We start from the raw sequence: 22,428 nt of genomic DNA, 5'->3' as shown, positions 1-22,428 counted from the left end.
TTGCGCCGGTCCAACTGAAAAAGCTACCACTGTGTGTTACAAGGAGGATGACTGTCTTGTTACATTTTCTGCCAGCCGCTACTTGCTCTGTCGGAGGGGGCGTGTTGTTAGGAGGCGAAGAAAGGCGATACGAGCTGGGGGGCGGGATCTTGGTACACGCAGGGGAGGGGTGAGTGAGGCTGCCTTTTTTCAAATGTGTCTCATCAGCCAAACTGGGTTTCAGATCGTAGACCACAGCTTTAACAAGACGTTCTCAGTCCTGATATGTTTTTACACCAGCAACATTCTTTCACTGAGCAAAACTGCTCAGTACTGAGGTCGATTTTTCCAAAGTTTCGCTTGTGATAAGTACTCATCCGACCAATCAAAACGCTCCTTGTTGAAACATCACATACCAAAACTTTCAACATTGATTGTGTTCGTGTCCCAGCGCCCAGTTCTTTACGACAAAAGACAATAGACTCGTCCTTTAATGTGTGTTTTTAGATTTACAGCGGTCGCTCTCTGGTCCATGATAATAAACATGAAGTATGTGTCAAACGTCCCTTTAATGGGGTCAAAGGTCGCGTTCGTGGGGGGTACGGGAGATTCTGCGTCAACTCGCCGAGGAGTCGGCCAATAAAACGCCTCGCTGTGGGCCGACCAATCAAACGCCCGGCTGGAGGTGAATGTGTCTGTCAGTCCGGACTAATCAATGAGCAGAGACACAGCATGTCTGTCAGACACACACACACACACACACACACACACACACACACACACACACACACACACACACACACACACACACACACGACCACTTTGTTCACATGATTAGCAGGTCAGCATGCACCATGTGACCCCCCCGCTAACGCCCAGCGGGATTCTGGGAAAGCTGTTTAGACAGAGCGACGGAGAGAAAATGTCCTGATATAAAATTAAAGAGTCAGTCAGTGATGTTAGGAGACAAGAGAGCAGGAGACAAGGAGACAAGAGAGGAGGCAAGAAATGAGAAGATGTTTTCGAAGGAAACCAAAAAAAAAAAAAAAGAAACAAAGCAAAGAAACAAGAAAGGCAGGAAGGAAAGGAAACATGAAATGAAGGAAGTGTTAAAGACAGAAACAGGGGAACAAGGAGAGAAGATAGCCAAGAAGAGGAGACAAGGACTGAAACAAAAGGAAACAAGGAGATTAAACAGAGAGAGTATTTTAAAGATTACAGGAAAGAGAAAAGAGGATAGGAAACAAGGAGACAATCGTATCACCAAAAAAATTGAGGAAAGGAAACAAGGAGGACTTCAATACAAGGGGAGTAGGAAAGGTAGTAAATAACATAAAGGACACAAGGATGAGGGAACACAAAGGAAAGGAGACAAGGAGACATGAATTAAGAATAGATAAAGGAGAAATACTTTTAAGGAGAGGAAACAAGGAGATAAATTTGATCAAGAAAAGGAGGAAAGGGCATGAGGGGGTGCTGCTCTCTGATTGGCTGAGAAAGTGTGATGTAAATCAGCTGATGCAAATTCTCTGTCGGGTTTCAGTTAATGAAGACGTAATGAGGACACACACACACACACACACACTTACACTCACACACATACACACACACGAACTCTTTCACTCTCAGCTGATCTGCTGTGCTGCGTTCACATGCTGTGTGTATTATTGGAAATATGAGCACTCTGAGGAACTCTGACTCAGAGATTGAGCGAGAACTGGACTGAAGGTGACGACAGGATCCAGGTCTTATCTCAGGAAATCATCAACGATCAAACAAAACTAAACTAAAAAGAAAAATGACGAATCAGATCAGCCGCTGACAGAAAGAGCAGAAAAACAAACTGATTAAACAGGTTTGTGGTTTTACGCCGGATCCAGAATGAGTCGGTCTGAGACCAGGAAACAGGTTTTCATTTGTCACGACTGAGCTGGGAGAGACGCTGAGTATACTGGGAACACTGGGACCATCTCTGACCTGTTGCTGTGGCGTGTTGCTGGAGTTCAGCTCCTCCGCTCAGAGGAAGTCTCTCTCCTCCGCTCTGTGTCTCTTTGTTCTTCGCTAACTCGGACCAACAGCCTGAACCAATCAGCTGTCAGAGTCACACATCAGCTGTGAGCCTCACACTCGCTACGCTAACAGGCTGAGACAGGTGTGGAAGCTAAGCTGTCGTTTGCTGTTTACCACCTGACAGCTGAAGCCCCGCCCCCTGCTGTCTCTGCAGCTGGAAGAGGAGGTAGACACTGACTCACTGCTGGAGATGGACTCTAGTGGACACTCAGAGAACTGCAGGTTTTTTTAACATAAAGCTCCACGGGGACTGACTCACTGATTTAACAACTACAGACACAAATAAAAAACTACAGACAAGAATAAAAACTACAAATAGAATACTACAATAACAGACCTAAAAACTACAACTACAGACATTCAAACTGACAAACTACAGACACAAAAATGAACGACATATAGACAAACAACAACTACAGACGCACAACAAATTCTGAAAGACACCTAACAACAACTACAGACAAAACCATAGACACGCAAAAACTACTGACACATAACAACAAATAAAGACCTACAAGTCAAACTACAAAAACTACAAACTTCTTATATGCTCAAAACAACAACAACTACAGACACACATCAAAAAGTACAGATAGACACACAGCACCCAAAAGACAAAACTACAAACAAACAAAAATCGATGATGCAAAACAACTGCACACATACAAAATACTGCGACATACAAAACTACAAACAACAACTACAGACACAAAGCAACAAGTTCCAACCAAAAGAAACCAAAAGAACATCCACAAACAAACAAAAAACTGACAAATGCAAAACAATGACAAAAAGGAATTAAAAAAGTGCACATAGAAAACTACTTAACAGACCTAAAAACTACAACTACAGACTTGCAAACTGACCAACTACAGACACAAAAAAGAACTACAAAGAGACATACAACAACTTTAGACTGACACACAACAACATCAACAACTACAGACAAAACTACGGACACTCAACAACTACTGACACATTACAACAACTTAAGACGAACAAGTGAAACTACAAAAACACACACAAACTTCTGATAAGCTCACAACAACAACTACAGACACGCAGCAACCAAAAGAAAAAAAAAACTACAAACAAACCAAAAACCGACAGATAGAAAAAACAACTTCAGATGTGTATAAAATAAAAAAATGGAAAACTACTGAACAGACCTTAAAAAAATTACAACTACAGACGTTTAAACTGACCAACTACAGACACAAAAATGAACTTCTAAAAACATACAACTACAGACAAATCCACAGACTTAAAAAAAACTTCTGACACATAACAACAACTTAAGCTGTACAAGTTAAACTACAAAAAGTACAGACAAACTTATGACAGGCCCACAACACTAACTACAGACTGTTGTGGAATTTTTCCTGTTTCTGGTGAAGAATGAAATAGAGACTTCTGCCGGCCAGCATGGTTTTGTTTTCCTTTGCAAAGAAAAAGGTCAGTCAACACTCGAGCAGTCAAAGTGAAGAAAAGACCCCGAACATCGTTCGAGCTTAAGATTTATGCTTGAGAGAAACGCCCCAAAAGGTACTGTCCACGCCCTCTGTCTGCTACAGGAATCCACATTGAGACAGAGCCTTGAAGTTGGGCTGAAGGTGTGAGAAGTCTAGACATAAGACAAAAGGGTCTGGAAGCTTATTAAAGAATCAGGAGATGGGATGTCTCAAGGAAGCAGGATATGGGGCATCTCAGGCCCCGTTTATACGGAGACTCCCGCAACGATTCTTCCTTTGCGTTTTCAAAAGCCACCCGCGTTTACATGAGGACGGCGTGAAAACGATCCGCGTTCATACGACTCCAGGAGGACAAGTCTCCTCTTCTCTTCTTTCTCTTTCTGCCGTTTTGTTGTGTGAGACGGTCGGCAATCCAACCATAACGCGCATTACCGCCACCTACTGGCTCAACTGGAAATGTGGCTGAGCGCGGAGCCTTCACCTGAAACTGCGAGTGCGCATGCGGTGACGTCATCGTTTCACCCTGAGACGCTCCGCTCTGTGTTTACACGAAGCCGGATGGAGGAGCGGATTCAGATCTTTCCACTCTGGGAAGCGTTTTCAAAAGTTTGCGTTTTCACTGAAAACGCAACGTGGTCTCGTCTAAACGGAAGGCCAAAACGCAACGAAATGTTTGCGGAATCGACCGTTTTCGGCGTCATGTAAACGGGGCCTCAAGCAGTGAAAACAAAGACAATAAAATTACATTACAAGACACACATCAACATGAACAGAAAGACACACAGCAACCAAAAGATAAAAGTATAGAAAAACAAAAACTACAGACACAAAAAGGAACAACTACAGGCAGACAACAACTTCGGAGACAAAACAACAACTTCAGACAGAAAACTACACTTACAGACATACTAACGAACCAACTACAGACACAAAATCGATTTCATATTGGCATACAACAATTTAAGACACGTAACAAAAACTACACACACACAACAACTTAAGACAGACACATGACAACTACAGACAAAACCACAGACAGACACACAAAAACTACCGACATGTAACAACAACAGATGTAAAAGTCAAACTACAAACACACACAAAAACTTCTGACAGACACACAACTACAACTATTGACAGGCACAACTACAGACACAAAACATCTACTACAGAAAGACGACTACAACAGTTTCATAATTTTCAAACACAGATGGACACACAAAACAAAAAGTACAGACACACAACTACAGATTGATGACAACAAAGAAAAACGTGAGACTCAACATTTGTAAACGGACACAACTACAGACAAACAAACAAACAAAAAAAAACTACAGACAAACAACATAAACAGAGTGCTATGGGGATTGACTCACTGCTGCAGACAGACCCTGGTGGACACTCAGGGAACTGCAGCTTTCACATTAGGCTCACTGCCTGCTCCTGTTGGTTCCTGTGAAGTGTTTTTCCACTGAGGATGAATCCTCACCTCCACTCTGCTACGTGCAGTCTGGGTGCTCCAGGTAAGCTCACCTGAGTGACATCATCAGGTGATTCACCCTCATGATTTATCACCTGGAAAACAACCAGGCACCACAGCCTGTGACTCGCTCGTCTCAGATGGGATGTCTCACCTGTTCAGGTAAAGAGTCTGCCTGTGACATCAGCAGCAGCGGAGGCTTGTGATTGGTCGGGATGTTTCGTGTGTGTTTCTGGAGCTGTGGAGGTGTGAGCAGTGTTTGCAGAGGAACAGCAGGAGTGTGTTTGTGGAAACGGTGTGTGTGCTGTGACTGAAGCTTCATTACTGAGACTCCCACTGCCTGCACACATTACTGAACATTAACACCTCCACAGGGAGCACACAGCAGCTTCCCCCTGACAGACACACTTTAACCTCTCCCAGAGGAGCCCAACTCTGTCAGAGAGCCTGGGCGCCATGAAGGAGCTCACACGCTCAGCCCTCCTGTTGGTTTATTACAGATAAAAGTCAAAGAAATACTCACCCTGTACTCGAGCGATGACCCATGTGCGTCTAAACTCTGCAGACAGAAACCGATCAGAGAGGTGATGGAGCGCCGGATGATGTTTGTCGACATGTTCAGACAGATTTTTAATTATTGTTTCATTTGATTCTTTTCTGCTTTATTAAAAACTGATAAGAAGACAAAACAGGAAATGAAAGATGAAACTAATCAGCAGGTTTGTTTTCACGGTCTGAATCCAAAGCCATCAACCCGACCACCTGACAGTCACAGGGGGACTTTTATTTTGAAAAAACAGCAAAGAGTGTTCAAGGAGACGGAGTGTTGGTCACCAGCTCACAGCGATTCTCTCCGCAGTGTGTGTGTGTGTGTGTGTGTGTGTGTGTGTGTGTGGAAAGAAGATAATTAGAATAAAACAATAAGAAGCTGCTGAGGCATCTGTGATAAAACATAAAAGCTTTCATTACCACTGTGTGTGTGTGTGTGTGTGTGTGTGTGTGTCAGGTAAATTGTTTTTTCAAACCTGCAGGCGCGAAGATGAACAAAACGCCATTAACAAGATGCTGATACAACCACCAGCTGGCGTCAACATGAAGAGGCTCCGCCCCCTTCACGCCACAAAGACATGCAAACATCAAACCTGAAGATTTTATTCTTTTAGAATCAGAACTCAAAGATTCTGAGAGGCCCGGATCAGTCTGGACTTTCTGGACCCTCTGGATCTTACAATAAAAATTCAGACTAGTAAGGCTTTTGTGTTTGACCCAAACAAAAAGGTCGAAGAAAGACGACAGCAACAACAACTACTAACAGACAACAATACACACATGGACAAATTGTTGGTACCCTTCTTTTAATGAAAGAAAAATTCACAGTGGTCAGAGAAACAACATGAATCTGACAAAAGTTATTATAAAAAACAATTCTATGAAATTTAACCAGTGAAAGTCACACATTGCTTTTCAACCATACTTCAACAGAATTATTTGAAAAAGTAAACTCATGAAACAGGCCTGGACAAAAATGATGGTACCTCTAGAAAAGACTGAACATTTCTGATGATGTGCAGCTTTAGTCACAGTAACATCAAGCTGCCTGGAGATGGTTTTATAGCCTTTACCTTTAACATGCTTGTCCATAATTTTCTTTCTAATCTCCTGAGACGACTCTTTCTATTGCTTCCTCTGGTCCATGTTTAGTGTGGTACACTTCATGTCACCAAAAAGCACAGTGACTGCCTGTCACTGACTGATTACAAGATTGAAGCCACCTGTGATGCTAATTAGTGGACACACCTTGAATTGACATGTCCCTTTGGTCACATCATTTTCAGTCTTTTCTTGCAGTACCACCACCATTTTTTTCCAGGCCTGTTTCATGAGTTTATTTTTTTTTTAAATAATTCTGTTGAAGCATGGTTGAAAAGTAATGTCTGACTTCATTGGTTAAATTTCATAAAATTTTTAAATCATTACTTTTGTCAGATTGTTTTTGAGATAACGTTTGTTATGATTTGGAACTATACAAATAAAGATTGATTGATTGATTGATTGATTGATTGAGATTCAAGTTGTTTCCCTGACTACTTCTTTTTCTTCTTCTTCTTCTTCTTCTTCTTCTTCTTCTTCTTCTTCTTCTTCTTCTTCTTCTTCTTCTTCACTGTGAATTTCTCTTTCATTAAACCAAGGGTACCAACAATTTTGTCCACATGTGTAAGTACGGACACCAACGACAACAAACAGACAACAACAACTACTAAAACTGGGCATGCAACAATCACAGACACACATCAACTACAGACAACCAACAAATACAACTACAAACAGACAGCTACTCCCACTTAAGAGAGACACCAAAAACTATAAATACCAAGGACAACAAACAGGCAACAAAAACTATGAACAGACAGCAAAAACTACAAACACACAACTACAGACACACAATAACTAAAGACAGACAGAAAAAAACAACGTAAGCCACACAAAACTACTGCCACATATACCTACAGACACAAGAACAACAAAAGACAGACAGACAGTAATTTAAGTCACAAAACAACTTCAGACAGACACCTACTTCAACCAAAGACGGACAGCAAAAACTACAGACAGACAACATTTACTTCAGACAGACAACTACATCTACAAACAGACACAAAACAACAACTACAGACACCAGCAACTTCAGACAGACAACATCTTTAGATAGACAATGACAACCACAGACAGACAACTTTACCCAGATCCACAACAACTACTGCAAACACAGATTAACAACTACAGACACACACACACAATGACAGACAGACATAACTTCAGGCGTTAAATCGTAAAGAATCACAGAAAGTCAGAGCTCTTAGGCTTCTTCAAAGTTCTGGTAGATAGAGTCAAAATCTAGTAAAAGAGGTTACTAAATCCTGAGATTTCTGTCAGAGCTCTTAATCTATCAGTTGTGATGTGGAGTCACAACAGGAAACCAGATAAAACATCTCAGTTCAACATCCACAACAACGAAAGTTGGGATTTAGAGACAAATGTCATAGTTTTAAAACAAGACAGATTTCATAAATTCATAAATTCAGGAACGGAGCTCTGAGGTTAGAATAAGAAAGAGAGTTTAGTGATTAAAGGAACATTTCTGGATTAAAGTTAAGTTTTTGAGTTCAGACCTAGAAAGTAAAGACCTTTAATCCTGCTCCTCTGAGGAAAACATCTCTGTTGATGAGGTCTCTTTAATTTAACTCATACTGTGTGTATGTATGAGGAATAGCACAGCACACACACTCTAGGGGCAGCACACACACTCTGCTCTCTGTTAAATCAAACCCTGGACTCTGAATATTAAAACTGTAAATTCAGTCCCTGCAGCTCCTCCAGCGTCCTTCAGGGGGCCCCGAGCCACAGGCTGGGAAACTCTGTCAACTGAGCAGCAGGAAGGAGAGACAAAGTGCTGGAAAACGGATCATTTCACTAAAGCAGGAGGCGACGAAACACAATCATCATCATCATCATCATCACCATCATCATCAGTCACCCCCCCACACACACACTCCCATCGGGGATCAGTGACGTCAGCAGGGCTTTATAAGAGGCGCTGAGGCGGGACGGACCCAGAAGATCCTCCGACCCTCAGACAGACAGACCCACAGACCCACGGACCCGCAGACAGACAGGTGATGAAGATGGTCTCCTCCTCGCGCCTCCTCCTGCTCCTCCTCTCCCTCACCGCCTTCATCAGCTGCTCCTCCGCCGCACAGAGAGACTCTAAACTCCGCCTGCTGCTGCACCGGACCCCGCTGCTGGGCTCCAAACAGGTCCGAGGACACACACACACACACACACACACACACACACACACACACACACACACACACACACACACACACACACACGGAGACATTCCTTCAATGAATCACTCTTAGCGCCAAACTTCTCTCAGAGTGGACGGTAGATTTCTATCTGCTCCTGGGATCAGACTTTAGTTTCCTGTTTATTTGTTTTATTTAAGGCATCATCCTTCCACAGTTTATTTATTTATTTATTTATTTATTTATTGTTCAATCGGTTTGAACAAACTGAAACAGCAGCTCCTGTGGGAGACTGAGTCCACATGGAGGATGTTTCTCTCTGGTTGTCTCAGATATTCACCCAGGAGGAGAATGATCTAATTAAAATAATTTTAAGTTTAAATGAATAAATTATAAATAGATAATTTAACAACGTTTAAAACTTACAGAGAGGTTTTCATACATGATACAGGTGAGACACACTCAGAGGACCAACAGGTGGATGAAAACCAACTTGAAGTCTAATCAAAGAATTTAACCAAAAATCAGAAAAAATCACTGAATTATTTTTAGCTTTTTTGCAGTTTTAGAAATAATAGTAAAAGGAAGTTGATGATAATTTAACCTGAGAAAGAAAAGTGATTTTATCTCTTTAGTATTTTATCTAAAGCTGAAGATTACAAGGACATAAGGACAAAAATAAAAATAAATAAATATATTAAATGAATAAATAAATAAATAAATAAATAAATAAATAAATAAATAAATAAATAAATAAAATAAAGATAAATATTTTTCACTGAACCTTTGTCCTAAACAAAAACACCAAATATTTGATTTTTTTTTTATTACTTTAACCCTTTTAATGCTCATTTGCATTTTAAAGTTGTTGTTTTTTTTCAATAAGAAATGTGATTTTCTTGTGTTTAAATGTAGAAATTGTCTCATCTCATGGTAAACAGTAAAAATTAAAAATAAATAAATAAATAAATAAATAAATAAATTCCCCAAAATAAAACCCTGAAATTTTAAAATGTATGACCATATTGTGTAATCATTGTGCTTTTTAAAAATTGTGGTTAAAATTTTTGTCGTCTACTGTCCTGAAAGAAAAGAAAATTACAAATCTGACTCTGAAAAAATAACAATGCATAAAAAATAATTTCATTACTAGTTTTCTTTATATTTAAGCTTAAAATTCAGAAATTTCCTGCTCAACATTTATTTTTTGAAAAATAACTTTTTTTAATTGTTTTCTTTTTTAAATTATAAAAACAGTGACGTCATGCAAATAAATGGGCATTTAAAGGCTCAAAATATAAATATATAAGAATATATAGAAATATTTAAATGTAAAAAAAAATAATTTGAATATTTGGTTATTTTTATTAGGACTGAAGTTGATTGAAAGAGCTGAGGAAAAAGAAGAAAAAATATTAATTTGTTTTTGCAGTTTTTGTCAGAGGACATTTTTGACGTAAATATCCTCAAAGGGTTGTTAATTTGCCTCCAGTGTATCGGTGACTTTAGAAACCAACTGAAATTTGAATTTCAAGATTTACATCAAAAAACTTCCCATAAATTAAGCAAAAAATGAGCTGAAAGAGCAAAAACGATCCTAATTACCCCCGAGGGTTAAAACTAAAACTGTTTTGTGATAAATGTTACTTAGGATGATAGAAAGCGCTGAATGAGCTCGTCTCACGACTTTACACAAAACGTCTTTGTTCCCCCGGGTGACGTCTGTCAGGCTGCAGGCAGGACTCAGGGCTGAGAACACCCACGATCCTCTCCTCACAGACCCAAACGTTACGTCTGATAAACCTCAAACAATAAAACCAGAAAAAAAGATACAAAAAAAAGAATAAAATCTTTGATTTAGGAAAATAACAGCTGATATTTTCCAGACGCTCCAGAGAAGCTCAGCTCTGTTGCTCTGAAATCTGTGGTGAATCCAGCAGGAGATCAGCATGTTAGACTTTTTTATTTCTCTGAAACACCTCAGGATCCTCATTTTCACCATCCCGGAGCAATGTCTTCATCAGATGTCTGCCAGAAATAAAGAAAGACACATGAAGACGCTCGAGAGCTCTTTTTTTTTTTTTTAGATATTTTGTCCTTTCTCTCATTTTAACAGATAAATCATTATTGTAACTATCATATTTCACATTATTTACACAGAAAGGACAGGAACGGCTAAGAGTGGCTCTTTTTACAGCGAGTGATGAGGAATGAATCTGGACTCAAACCGTTTCGTCTCAGATTAAACCGTCCGTCATCATCATCATCAGAGATCTGTTTGTTGCCAGTCAGGATTTAAAAAACTTTAAAAATCTTTCGATTTCCTCTCTAATCTGTAAAAACAAACTCTCACAGCTCACTTTCAGCGTCTGACGTGTTAAAATCTGAAGAGAAGGATTTGTAACTGCAGCTGTGAGTTAGCTCAGATAGCAGATACAAGAGCATTTCACCCCACCGGCCACAGGAGGCGCTGTTCCACTCCTGCCATGATCAATTTGTCTGTTTGAGTTTTTAAATGTGAATCTGTTTCAGAGCGATTACTTCCTGTTTGGTTTAGTTTTACTTATCTAAGACCAGAAAGAGTAAAACGTGAGCACAAGTTCTGAAACCCTAACAGAGTCTGCAGAAAGAGGCTAATGTTAGCACAGCTAGCTCCAGCAGCCAGTTAAGAATCCTCCTCCGCTGTTGCAGGAAGCTCTCTGCAGTGATCCCCTCTGAACCAGGTCTAAAAATGTTGTAACTCTCCTTTAAAGACAGTCATGTAACCGTGTCGTCTCCTCCCGTTCTCAGGACATGTCTCGGGCCTCGCTGGCGGAGCTGCTCCTCTCCGACCTCCTCCAGGTGGAGAACGAAGCGGTGGAGGAGGAGGACGGCTTCCCTCTGAGCGAAGGAGAACCCGAGGACGTCCGCATGGATCTGGAGCGAGCGGCCGGCAGCGGGCCGCTGCTCGCTCCCCGAGAGAGGAAGGCCGGCTGCAAGAACTTCTTCTGGAAGACGTTCACCTCGTGCTGAGCGCCGGCGCCGAGGTCCCACGCTGTACAGACTCTGAGCGAAGACTTTTCTCTGAATGTAAACACCATCGACTCTTTTTAATGTTGTTTGAATAAAATCAGTTTGAGACAAACGCTGGCTCGCCTGGTGATGGGAGAGGGGGTAAAAATAAAAAAATCTTATTAACACTATAGCTGTTACCGTGGAGACTCAAAGTCCACCCACTTCCAATATGGCCGCTCCAGCTGATTAGCTTTGATAAAAAGTCACTAGAGGAGTCTGAAAAGTCTCTGAATATAACCACAAAGTCGCCAAGTTGCCCACAGTGGTCATGCAAAGCATTGTGGTCCTCCCCGTCCTGTGATGTCATCAAGCCCTCAGCTCTCTGTGCGTTTCACTGAAACTCAAAGTCAAAAAATAAAAAAAAAAAAACTGAAAAAAAGCTTTAAAGAAAGTTTTTTGGAGACACTAAAATTTGGGTTTCCCCCAAAAGTGGGGTGTTTAGTCATCTGACCCTAAAGGTGGTGTAAGTAAGGAAGTGTGTGTGTATGAGAGAGTGTGTGTGTGTGTTTGGCAGCTGCTCCAGGCAGATTAGCAGCTCCTTTCATCCATTAGCTCTTTGTTAAGAAAAGCTTTCAGGGAGTAAAAACCTTAACGAGAGCTAATGACTGACAGCTCACACACACACACACACACATGCTCAGAGTGTGTGTGTGTCTCAGGTCACATGACAACATCTCAGGTCACACACTCTTGTCGCGCTGATAGCTTCTGTCTTTGTGTTTCCTGTTTGGATGGTTGATGGTCGACCTTTGACCCTTACAGGAGCCTCTTCTCGCCCTCCGTCAGTGTCACTCCAACCATTCACAGCTCCACACTTCCTCCCTCTGGGTGGATTCTTTTCAAGTCAGCGTGTTGGGATGCACCGATCCAGATCCAAATCAGTGCACCCCTGTTAACGCGTCAGCCCTCACTGGATCCACTCTGTTGTGTTCCGGCTGCTTCTCAGCTCCGGCAGGTCAGAGTCCTCCACAGCAGATACACAAGTGTCCAACTTCCGCCAGAGCAGGAGGACTTAGAGAAAAACAGACAGGAAGTCATGGATGAAAACAGCCCAAGACTTTCAAAATAAAACTAAGTATGCTTCTTCTGAACCAGATGTTTTTTATCAAAAACAACAAACCAACATAATGACTGGAGCCGGACCAGGAGTCATCAGGTTTGAGGTTTTACAGCCCAACATGACCCAGGAGAGGATCAACACTGGCAGGACTCTGCAACCTTTGCTTTCATAAAAGCCATTTTGCCTCAGTTCACCTGCATTAAAGACATTTGAGAGCTGCAAAAATTACTTGATCTCCACAATAAAGACAACTAAGGGTATAAAATTATATGTATAGTAAAAATCAAGTGAAAAATAAATTTTTGTGTTTTTAAATTTTTACATGTGATGTCTTGTTTTTAATTTTTGATAAATTTAGAATGTAAAAATTTTGTATCATCATAAATTTCATTAATTTGCAAAATTTTTGAAATTTCAGTTATCTGCGAAATTAAAAATGATATCACAATTTTAAAATGGAAAGAAATATAAAAATGTGCTAAAATTTGCTTAATTAAAAAAAAATGTTAAAAATTCAAAAATGTATAGAAGTTTTCGAATGTGGAATGTCAATGATGTGCAAAAATTTCTAAAAAGTCTAACGACTGTGAAACTTGCAAATATTTCAAAGAAAACAAATAGATTTTTTTTTTCTTCCAAATTTTGATTAATGTAAAAAAAAAAACAAATTCAAAACATTTGGGATAAATCACAAAACTTCCAACAGTTATGAAATTTCAAAAGTTTGCCAAAATTTCATAAATTAGAGAAACATAAATTTTAATTCCATTTTTTCAAAGTGGAATTTCAATATAATGCAAAAATTCTTAAACTGTGAAACTTCCAAAAAGTTCAAAGATTTGCAAATTCTTCAAAAAATTTATTTTTTTTCTAATTTTTTTTTTTTAAGTCAAATAAAAGGAATTTCAAGGTATTTGCAAAAATTTGCAAAACTTCCAACAATTATGATTTTTTTTTTTTAAATTGCGAGTAATTCATAAATTAGCAAAAAATGATTATTTCAAAAAATTTGCTTAATTTCCAAAACTTGTTAAAATTTTTAAAATTTGGAAGCTTTTCAAAAAGTGGAATTTGAATAAAGTGTAAAAATTTGTTAAAAAAAAAAAAATCCTAACAACTGTGAAACATGTTTAAATGTCAACGATTAAATATATTTCTTAAAAGTTTTTTTTTCTTCTCAATTTTGACAGATGTCAACTTTTAAACTTTAAAATTAAAAAAAAAAAGCAAAAATCACAATGAAATTGAAAGCTTCATTGCAAAATGTGATGATTATTTTGTTAAACAAGATGTTAACACATGATTTTTATTTAATGTTAGTTTAATCATCAATATTCTCCGTAGAGGGAAAAAAAAAAATTTTTTAGTAATATTTTATCTAAAGCTACAAGGAGCCACTGCAAAGGAGTCAAAAAGCAGCACGAGGGAACTCCTCGGTCTGTGAGTCCAGCTGTCTGAAGGTCCCGATGTGAGCCGGACTGAACACACAGTCAACACGCATGAGATCCTGAAGACCAGACCCCAATGAGCTGGAGAGTCAGGATCCTCAGCGGCAGAGACTCAACACCTTTCACTTCATCCCTGAGCCAGCAGAGGAAAAAAACACACAACTCTTACTGTGTGTGTGTGTGTGTGTGTGTGTGTGTGTGTGTGTGTGTGTGTGTGTGTGTGAGAGAGAGATGGAGGTAAGGCTGCAGGTGTCTTCAGTCTCCATCAGGAAGCAGTGATGATGTCACACACCTCTCCGCCTGGTTAAAAAGCGAGCGTTCTTTAATAAACAGGAAGCAGCTGCTCAAGAAGCCTGAGCCGCCACTTAACCTGTCAGCCAATCAGACGCCAGCGTTTCTAACAGCTTCAATAAACTTTAATGAGCTTTAATTACAGCTGAGAGCTTCACTGGAACACACACACACTCACACACACATCCAGAAAGTTAAAAAGCTGAGGCTGTGTGTGTGTGTGTGTGTGTGTGTGTGTGTGTGTGTGTGTGTGTGTGTGTGTGTGTGTGTGTGTGTGTGTGTGTGTGTGTTACTGATGTCGTGCTCAACCTTAAAAAGACGATTCACTGAAAACAAAAAGGCAACTCATCAGCTGCATTATACAGCCTGTCACACACACACACACACACACTTTGACAGCAGTGGTGGGGAGGGGTCAAAGTTCAAACTGTCATCAAACCGTCTGGACCAATCAGAGAGCGGCTGATAAAGCGCAGGAACAAAGCTGGCTCTGCTGGAAATGTTATCGTCAGTCTGCAGGTGTGTGTGTGTGTTTTTGTGTGTGTGAGTGTGTGTGAGCTCTTGTTTTAGGGCCCACGCAGCGCTGCAGTTCCTCCTGTGTCCACTAGAGGCAGACTGCTAACCTATGAGTGTGAAAAGAGCAGAATTTAAAAAAAGAAAAACACCAAAGATGTAAGTTTACCATCCTGCAGAGCGCTTCACATCAGAGCAGCTGCAGGTGAACAAACAGGCGATGATGACGATGATGATGATGATGAGGATGATGAAGAGTCTTCTGGTTTAACTCGGCGAGTGAAAAGGAAATCTTTCTGTATTCAGAGCCACAGCTGCCGTTTGAAAGAGTCAGGTTGACTTCACCTCCTTCACTCATCCCTTCATTCTTTCGCTACTCCTCCTCATCCCTCGCTGTCTCCCCCTCCTCCTCCTTTTTCACTCAGAGAGGAGAGAAAACAACCTGAGGGACAGAGTTTAGAAAATAGGGGGAGAAATGAGGGAGAGGAGTAAAGAGGAGTAAGATTCTGATAAAAGAAAGGGAGGAAGGAGATAAGGAGGGGAGGATGTACACAGGAGGAAGAGAAGGGAACCAGGAAGAGGGGATGAGTGATTTATTCTGACGAGGAGAGGAACACAGAAACCAGCTCCTGGTCCTGGTTCTGGTCCTGTGATGTCACTCTGGATGAATTAAACACTGATGGTGTTTACAGGAGGCGCTCACAGCTGCTTGTTGCTCCTTCATAATTTGATATTCATCAGTTAAAGCTCCTGTGAGGAACTTTTGGTCTGTGTCCGCGTTGGCGCCCCCTTGTGGAAAAAGTTATTTTCATCCTGTTTATGTGTTTTAAGTGTTTGCTTCTCACTGACTCCTCATTAAAGCTCTCACAGCCTGAGATAAACGCAAATGTACCTAGCCACTGTTACGACCCCACAGATGGTTAGGGTGTGAAGGTGGGGAGTAACAAAACTGAACCCAGGACAAAAGGAGGGATGAAATTAAGCATTTGCAAAAGGAAAGTGTTTATTAACAAAACATGGAGGCCAAACCTCAAAACCAGTAAATAAACGAACAAAGTCCAAAATTCTAAGGAAAGGCTGAACCACTCTTTCAGCAACACAATTTTTGTAGACACTCCTCCCTCCTGCTCTTATACTGCTCCTGCTAATTGCCAAGCAGCTACAGGTGAGCCCAATCACCTGGAGCTGCAGTGGAGGCCAGGGCTGCACCTGTGGAGGTAAAGAGCAGGAGGGGGGGGACACACACACACACACACACACACACACACAACACAAAACCTATACGGCTCGGGCCGTAATACCACAAAACTCAGGAGCTGTGTCCCAATTCAGGGGCTGCAGCCCACGGAGGCTGGATTTGAAGACCGATTACGTCACAGCGATGCGTCGGAGGCTGTCCCAATACGGAGGCTCCTCCAAATGCGGCCGACGAATCTGTCCTCCGTTTCGGGGGCCGCGAAGGACGGGTTTGTTGAATCCTTCATAGCCTCACATATCCCAAGATTCATTGCGTATGAACGCCGAACATGATGGACACGGCCGAACTCCAAAAAGAGTCCTGTTTTATCCAGATATGAAGGATTTCTGGCAACAACTATGTGATTGTGTTTCTAAAACGTGAAAGAATATTTTGTTTTTCTGTGTGAAAATGTGTTGTTTGGGCTCTTTTCAAGTAATATACTGAGGGAAAACAGTTCTTTATGAATCTTCTCATTATTTTATAAAAATATGTCCATAAATGTAAATTCTCTTGGGAAAAAAACTTACTTGGAGTTTTTATTTATTTATTTATGTATTTTTTACAGGGAATTCACAAAAGACATTAAATCATTTCAGCAGCTTTTATTTTATACTTATGTATTAATCATCCCCCCAGCACTCGATCAAATGTTGAAAATGTACGTTGTTGCCTTACTCTCATGTAAACGGTGGTTCTATACTCTATCAATAGGGATAATAATAATACAAATGATATAATGATAAAAATGATGATAATAATAATAATGATAATAATAACAACGCAAAGTAATAAAAAGATAGTAAAAATCATCCTGTTTTAAATGTGAGGTTTTGGTTAACGTGTGTTTAAAAATAATGTAAGCCTGACAGGTGAGGGCGGTGCTGTGTGACGTCGAGGGTGACAAACAGGAAATGCTTCGTAGACCAGACCGTCTCAATTCAGTTCGGCCTTTGCGGTCTTCGCAGGCTATAAAGGCCAGGTCCTCCGAAGGCTACAGCCTCCGTAGGCTGCAGCCCCTGAATTGGGACACAGCTAAAGGGTACATATTTGATCAATCCCAACATTTTTACTTTCTTTTTACTGAGACACTTTATCAGATCCAAACTGGGTGAAAAATGTTCAAATGATAAGAATAAAACAACAAAGATCTTCACACATATGCACATTCGAGCATGACGTATATTCGGTTAAAAACTGGGTGGCAGGTAAACTTCCAGTCACCACAGAGCGCTGTGCTACCGATTGACAACATCGAATGTTTGACATCAAATCATCCAAAACAGTGAATTATCGTCGTTGCTGTATGATTAATATTAATAGTTATGTTCATGTTTAATTAAGTAATTGTGGCCTGATTTTTTACACGCTAAAGTGTGATCCTTTACAGGTATCCTTTAAAGACGGGATGACAGCTCTTTCAGCATCTCCAAACCCCTGCTGTGTGCTGTAGCAGAGATATAACATGTTGACTGGACTGAAAATGAATCTCTTGTGAGGAAATTCTGTACATTTGTTGGTGTGTTCAGTGATAAAAGTTGATATTCTGCTGGAAAAAGTTTTCTCGATGTATGCTAACTGCTAGCATACTAATAGAATTCTCAATGTACGTTAACATCAAGCTAGCGCCAAGTGCTCTAAATCTTTTGTGGTAGATTAAGAGCTATATAACATGTTGAATGGATTTAAAATGACTCTATTGTGACAGACTGTTACACTTGTTTGTGTGTTCAGTGATGAAAGTTGCTATTTTGCTGGAAAAACAAAGCGCTCAGTGGGCTGCCAGAGAGATCTCTTGTAGCCCTGTTTTTACCTTATGCTTCCATAAAAGTACAAACACATGAAGTCAGAGGTTTATGTACGTGATTACACTTATTTCAAAGCATGATTGACCTGAAGCTCTCAACTTTAAACACGAAAGTAAGTCTTTTACCTCAGGCTAGCTACTGTTAGCAAATTACCTGCAAAGCTCCAAACAAATAAAAAAATTTAAAGCCTTTATACGACTTGCTACATGGTGTTGTTCTACATACCTGGACGATTCTCTGTATATCACTAACAGAAACTTTGGGCAACTCCAGCAAACAGCGTATTTATTTCATCTCTGCATCATAACACCGTCTACTGTCACTTTCGGAAATGCTCTTGCTACCGCACGCCAATGCAGAAGCAATCTGTGCATAGAGCCTTCAAACTCCAAAATATCAGGCGAACGTTCCCAACTAGCAAACTTCCAGAAAGTCGAATGTTATTGCAATGTTGCGATCATAGACTTTTATCAAGCAAATGTTTGTGCCGGCGAAAGAAGCCATCTTGAATAGGAGTGGCTGTGCTGCTCCAACCAATCACTTCTCTGCACGTACAAAGTTTAAAAGTTAGAATACAATAAAGACAGTGTTAATCCAACTGTGTGTGCATGCTATCGTCTCATTTCATGTCAAAAAAGATTTTAAAATGACTTCTCTGAGACTACAGGAGCTGTTTCAGTTTGTATTATTTCACGTTTGAGACCATGAAAAAAATTAATTTTAGAGAAGAAGAAAGGAGAGATTTTAAATAAAGAAATATCAACAATTTATAAGAGTCAGTGTGACGACCATAAGATGTTAGAAATGACCAAAAACAATGATCGTATTTGCTGCCATGACACAGAAATGAAACAGAACAAAACAAAACAAAGGAAACAAAAACAGAACTAAAGAAATATAAACTGGAACTGTGAAAGAGAATAGAATAGAATAGAATAAAATAGAATAGAATAGACAGGTTCCTGAGTTGCAAACAGAATCAAAAAGTGATGATGTGAAAACTCTTTGTGTGAAGCTCAACAGTTTCTCTAAAACAGTGACATTAGCCAACAGCGCCCTCTGCTGGCTACAGTCACACATCACATGCTGATAATGTGCTTGAACAGACTGAAGGGCTCAGTCAGTGGGTGCTGTCTCCTTCAGTCACAGTTTGATCAGTTTCGTTTCTTAAAACACAGATTTCATGTTTCACTTTGAGAGGTTTGGACGCAAAACGTGACGTCAAACTCTGGAGTTCGTTAAAGATGTTTTTTAACTAAAGATTCAGTCTCTTCACAGTTAAATCATCTGAAACACTGACCTGTTTATGGATGAACTGCTTCCACAGAGCATCAGAGAAATACAGAACAAAACTGAATACTAACAAATTAAAGTCAAGATTCTGTGATTAGCCTGTATTTTATTTTGAAAAGCAGCTTCCTGTGAAGTTAGTGTGTTTTTATGTGACAATAACTTTAAATGATTCATCCAGAGGCTTCAACAATGAGCAACTGATGAGCTTAACGATGACTTTAATGTACACACACGAAACCTCTACTTCCTGATTTGAATTCCTTTCAAAATAAAATACAGTCTTTTTTAAACTGTTTATATTTCTGATCTCTTCGTTAGTCATCTTTCTGAATAACACTGTCCTGTTATCAGTGTGTGCTGTGTGTCAGCAGTCAGCAGAGGGCGCTGTGAGCTCGAGTTACAGTCAGAACAGCTCAGATAAAAACAGGGGATGAGTTTAATCCTCTGTTTCATCTGTTTCAGAGGATGTTTTTGTTCTTTGAAGGGTTAAATGTGATGAATGAGTGACGATGACTCACGTGACTGAACCAACCCGAGGTTAATGATGTTCTTACCAAGTTTCTATTCAGACTGAAAGCCATTAAAACCAGTTTGACCAGTTCACATTTCCTCATGTGCTGTGTGAACAGGAACAGATTTTAGTTTGGGATCCTGCTAAACTGGTCTGACTCTCCAGGTGAGAGGAAACAATCCTGTGATGCTCCACCAAGTTCACATCTTCAGGATCATGACCTTCATCATCAGCTGAAGGAGTCCTAACTGTGACACCCTGAAGCCTCTCATTCCAGAAACACCCTGGTTCTTCACAGCTCGACAGAGAGTTAGAGCGACAGGAACAAGATAAACGGTTTCACGATAAGGTCAAAGTGCTATGAAAGTTTGAGGTTTCGAGATATAGGTTGTAATCTGACTGGATTAAACTTGAAACCAGATGAGATTAGAGTCGAAACATTAAGATTAACATATTCAGCGGTGTCAGTCATGTGCTGTACCTTGGTTTAACAGTAACATGTTCCCATTTTTTTCCCGTCTTTTTCAACTTAGAGCCCACTTCAAAGCCTCAAAAAAGTAGGGATGTCCCGATACCGATACCAGCCTTTTTTCAAGGTACTGGTACTCGCGAAGGCTGCAGACACCAGCAGCAGATACTCTGGGCAAAAAAATCTTACGTCGAGCAAGTCCTCCTCGCCACTAGATGCTGCTAATTGCTGCATTTTAACAACATGGGAAATATGCGCCAGGTCCTTTTCAGACAATATGAATAAACCAAGCGGCAACCTCTGGTCTTAGAATATGAGATGATGCGGAAGTGCTAAAATCTGCTGTTTCTGGAGTGTCCGCTTGAGGCTGGCTCCGGAAGTACAGGAAGTCACATACACACCAAGCCAAAAAAAAGCCGTTTTCAAAGCAGAAATTAACCTATTTACAGCCTGGTTCAAAAAACGTCTCCTGTCTGAGTCGCTAATTTTACTATCAGCACCCACTGTACAGGGGTGAATTTTTTTCTAACTCATTCAGAGGATATTAAGATCGGGAGCTCCCCCAATAAGAGGCACAGCTGAGGGTCACGTGACAGACAGGCGCCCTATGGCTGTAGGCGAAGCCCTTGCCACTACCAATATGGCCGCTATAGCCGATCTGCTTCATTTTCTGTTTCGGAAACAGACGGGTGACGTTGGCGAGACTACGTCCATGTTTTATACAGTCTATGGAATAAACCAGGAAGTTAGTTTTATTGTGCACTTTTAATATATATATATTAATATTTATCAGAAAATTCTAAACTCAGAGAGTTGTTTGTGTTTTATTTGGACTTAATGTCAGAGTAACCGAGCTGTCTTTGATCAAAATGATCTGTCACTGTTAATTGAAATATTATATATGCTAGTAGTATGGGTACTCAGTATCGGTGAGTACTCAAGAGGGAATACTCGTACTGGTATAGGTCTGCATTAAAAGTGGTATCGAACATCCCTTAAAAAAAGTTCCTTTCTTTGATTTTCTTGTCACATGTCTGATACTTTAAGAAAAAGAAAACAAAAGAACATTTGAACATTTTAAAACTACGTTTCGTCGCAGCACAGCGCACAGCCAGTCAGTGCAGTAAACAAGCACGTCCCAGTACATCGCTATGATGGTGCTGTACGGCACTGACAACTGCTGAAAACTGTCATACAATTAGTTGGGAAAATGTGTCGGATTAATTTAAGTCCTAAAGGTTATTAATTTTGTCAGAAACAATAACTAAGGACATTGTGTTTATAATTTTGGTTTGTTTCAGTTAGTTTGTGAACACATGAAACAGTTTTAGTTTACTTATCGTTTTTGTTTTCTTTTCTAGTTTTTATTAGTTTGAGTTAACTGCAATGTATTTTAAATTTTAGTTTTCGTTTTTAGTTTCGTTTTAATTAACTATTATACCCTTGGGCTGCACCCCACAGTTTGGGAAGCACTGCCATAATGAATAATGTCATTAAAGGAATATTTCACCACAGTTTACACACAGTAGTTTATTAGCTTTAATGCTAACAGGGAAAAACTGTCAACGCTACATCCACAGTAAATCATTACGACGTCAGCAAGTTGGTTTATTTCCACAATGCAGATTTATACAGCTGTAAAAAGTAAATTCATCTAGTAACTACTGTGGTTATTTAAAACAGTAAGGATACTGTGAAGGTAAACTACTAAAGTTTTACAGTGGAGATTATAGATGTTACTTTACTGGATTGAAGGTAAATTTTTACATATTTAAAGTTGTAACCCCATTGGATTAGAGCTGTAATTTTCTGATATGAAAGTCGTAAATTTACAGCTCTAATTTTCTAACTTTATGAGAGACAAAGTCATAACCTGACTCAATAAAATTCATCACACTGAGATTAAAGTTGTAACTTTAAGAGTTAAAGTTGTC

At 39.9% G+C, this 22,428-nt stretch overlaps 1 protein-coding gene across 1 annotated transcript; it reads left to right on the top strand.

Moving 5' to 3' along the window:
- The first annotated feature begins 8,596 nt into the window (after nucleotides 1-8,596).
- Nucleotides 8,597-11,997, top strand: sst1.1 (somatostatin 1, tandem duplicate 1). The gene is made up of 2 exons (XM_074679864.1): nucleotides 8,597-8,816; nucleotides 11,601-11,997. Exons 1-2 carry the CDS (start codon nucleotides 8,679-8,681, stop codon nucleotides 11,820-11,822), a joined length of 360 nt encoding a protein of 119 aa, XP_074535965.1. The 5' UTR covers nucleotides 8,597-8,678; the 3' UTR covers nucleotides 11,823-11,997.
- The last annotated feature ends 10,431 nt before the right edge of the window (nucleotides 11,998-22,428 follow it).

This window comes from Halichoeres trimaculatus, unplaced genomic scaffold (genome assembly GCF_033239565.1).
Source record: "Halichoeres trimaculatus isolate MK-OKI-2021-1 unplaced genomic scaffold, fHalTri1.1 fHalTri1_scaffold_9, whole genome shotgun sequence".
NCBI classification, from domain to species: domain Eukaryota; kingdom Metazoa; phylum Chordata; class Actinopteri; order Labriformes; family Labridae; genus Halichoeres; species Halichoeres trimaculatus.
The sequence above is the reverse complement of the archived record's forward strand: the minus strand, read 5'-3'. Positions and strand labels throughout refer to the sequence as shown.